Here is a 1,265-nt window from a genome sequence, read left to right as displayed (position 1 = left end):
TAACCTCTGAATAGTGGGTGACCCAACGGGTCACGGGTGGTCTAGTTCTATCTGTTATTATTGTTTTATAATTCAATTAAGCGACACATTCGTAGCTTACATTAACTGTTTAAACATTAATTGAGGATGACAACTAAAAAGTAGAGTGGACAAATAAGCATCCAATGACATTTTATTTGTTTCTACTGAGAACAAACGACGCAGGCAACAAACTTTCTTGAATTACAGTTCTGACACTCAGCACTAATGTGGGAAAGGACAATGGAGTCATTATCTTTAAGAACATTATTTGGACTAGGTTTTTCGTCCATACACATCATCTCGGCAGGCTGAAAGCCGAACTTGGGAGTCATTATGAAACCTGAATACTCCAGGTCCCAATTTTCAGGACAAGAAGTACGCCCCACGAAGATCTTTGTACCCAAAGAACGTTTCAAAAGACAGGTAGAACATAAAATCCCGTGTACTGTATCAGTATCTGCCTCCTCGCGCAGTACACCTCTAAGGTAGGCAAGCTTTCCTTTTAATATTCTAGAAGTGCTAAAAACACTTGAAAGACATTGGTAGTTTCCTCCACTGGCCATGGATTTAGAGGGCGCACCCGCAGCGAATCCTGTATAAACGAGGTTCGACTGTTCACTGCACGTACTTTTACCCCAGTGAGTGAATGTGGTTCCCGTTCCAGTAGGTTTCTCCCACACTAAATAATACAGAATCGTTAATACAGCAAGCTATGTCATTATGTTATTAAAACAAAAACAATCAAATTCACAATATGTCACGTTAAATCAAACGAAAAATCTGTAGAAAATATGTTAGTAGGTGAAGCCACATGTACAGCTGTTCTTCTGGGCCATTTTAATTATGTAAATACTATTGTTTGTTTGGTTGTTTTATAACTAAGCACAAAGCTACAGAATGGGATATCTGTGCTCTGGCCACCACGGGTATCGAAACCCGGATTTTAGCGTTGTATGTCCACGGACATACCACTGTGCCACTGGGGGGGCTTAACTGCTACTATTTAAATACACAAATACAAGATGGAATAATTGCTTTCTACTACAAAACATGGCACTTGACATCTAATTATTTAAGAATATTTAATAGATACAAATTCATTATCAATAATTAACATACCGTATTTTTCGGTGTATAAAACGCACTTTTTTACCCCAAAATTTGATGTCAAAATCTGCTTGCGTCCTATATACACCGAAGGTATGAATAATATACAATATACGATATACACAAGCCATGTGTAA

General features: G+C 37.9%; 1 protein-coding gene across 1 annotated transcript in view; it reads right to left on the bottom strand.

Annotated features, from left to right (window-relative positions):
- Positions 1–141: 141 nt before the first annotated feature.
- LOC111085765 overlaps positions 142–1,265 on the bottom strand; it is a 17,953-nt gene continuing 16,829 nt past the window's right edge. Inside the window, exon 9 of the mRNA XM_022385923.1 lies at positions 142–700. Coding sequence (XP_022241631.1) covers positions 183–700 — 518 coding nt within the window. The 3' untranslated portion in view covers positions 142–182. The remainder of the gene's footprint in view (positions 701–1,265) is intronic.

This window comes from Limulus polyphemus, unplaced genomic scaffold (genome assembly GCF_000517525.1).
Source record: "Limulus polyphemus unplaced genomic scaffold, Limulus_polyphemus-2.1.2 Scaffold606, whole genome shotgun sequence".
In the NCBI taxonomy this organism is placed as follows: Eukaryota; Metazoa; Arthropoda; class Merostomata; order Xiphosura; family Limulidae; genus Limulus; species Limulus polyphemus.
This window is presented reverse-complemented; position numbering and strand designations above follow the sequence as displayed.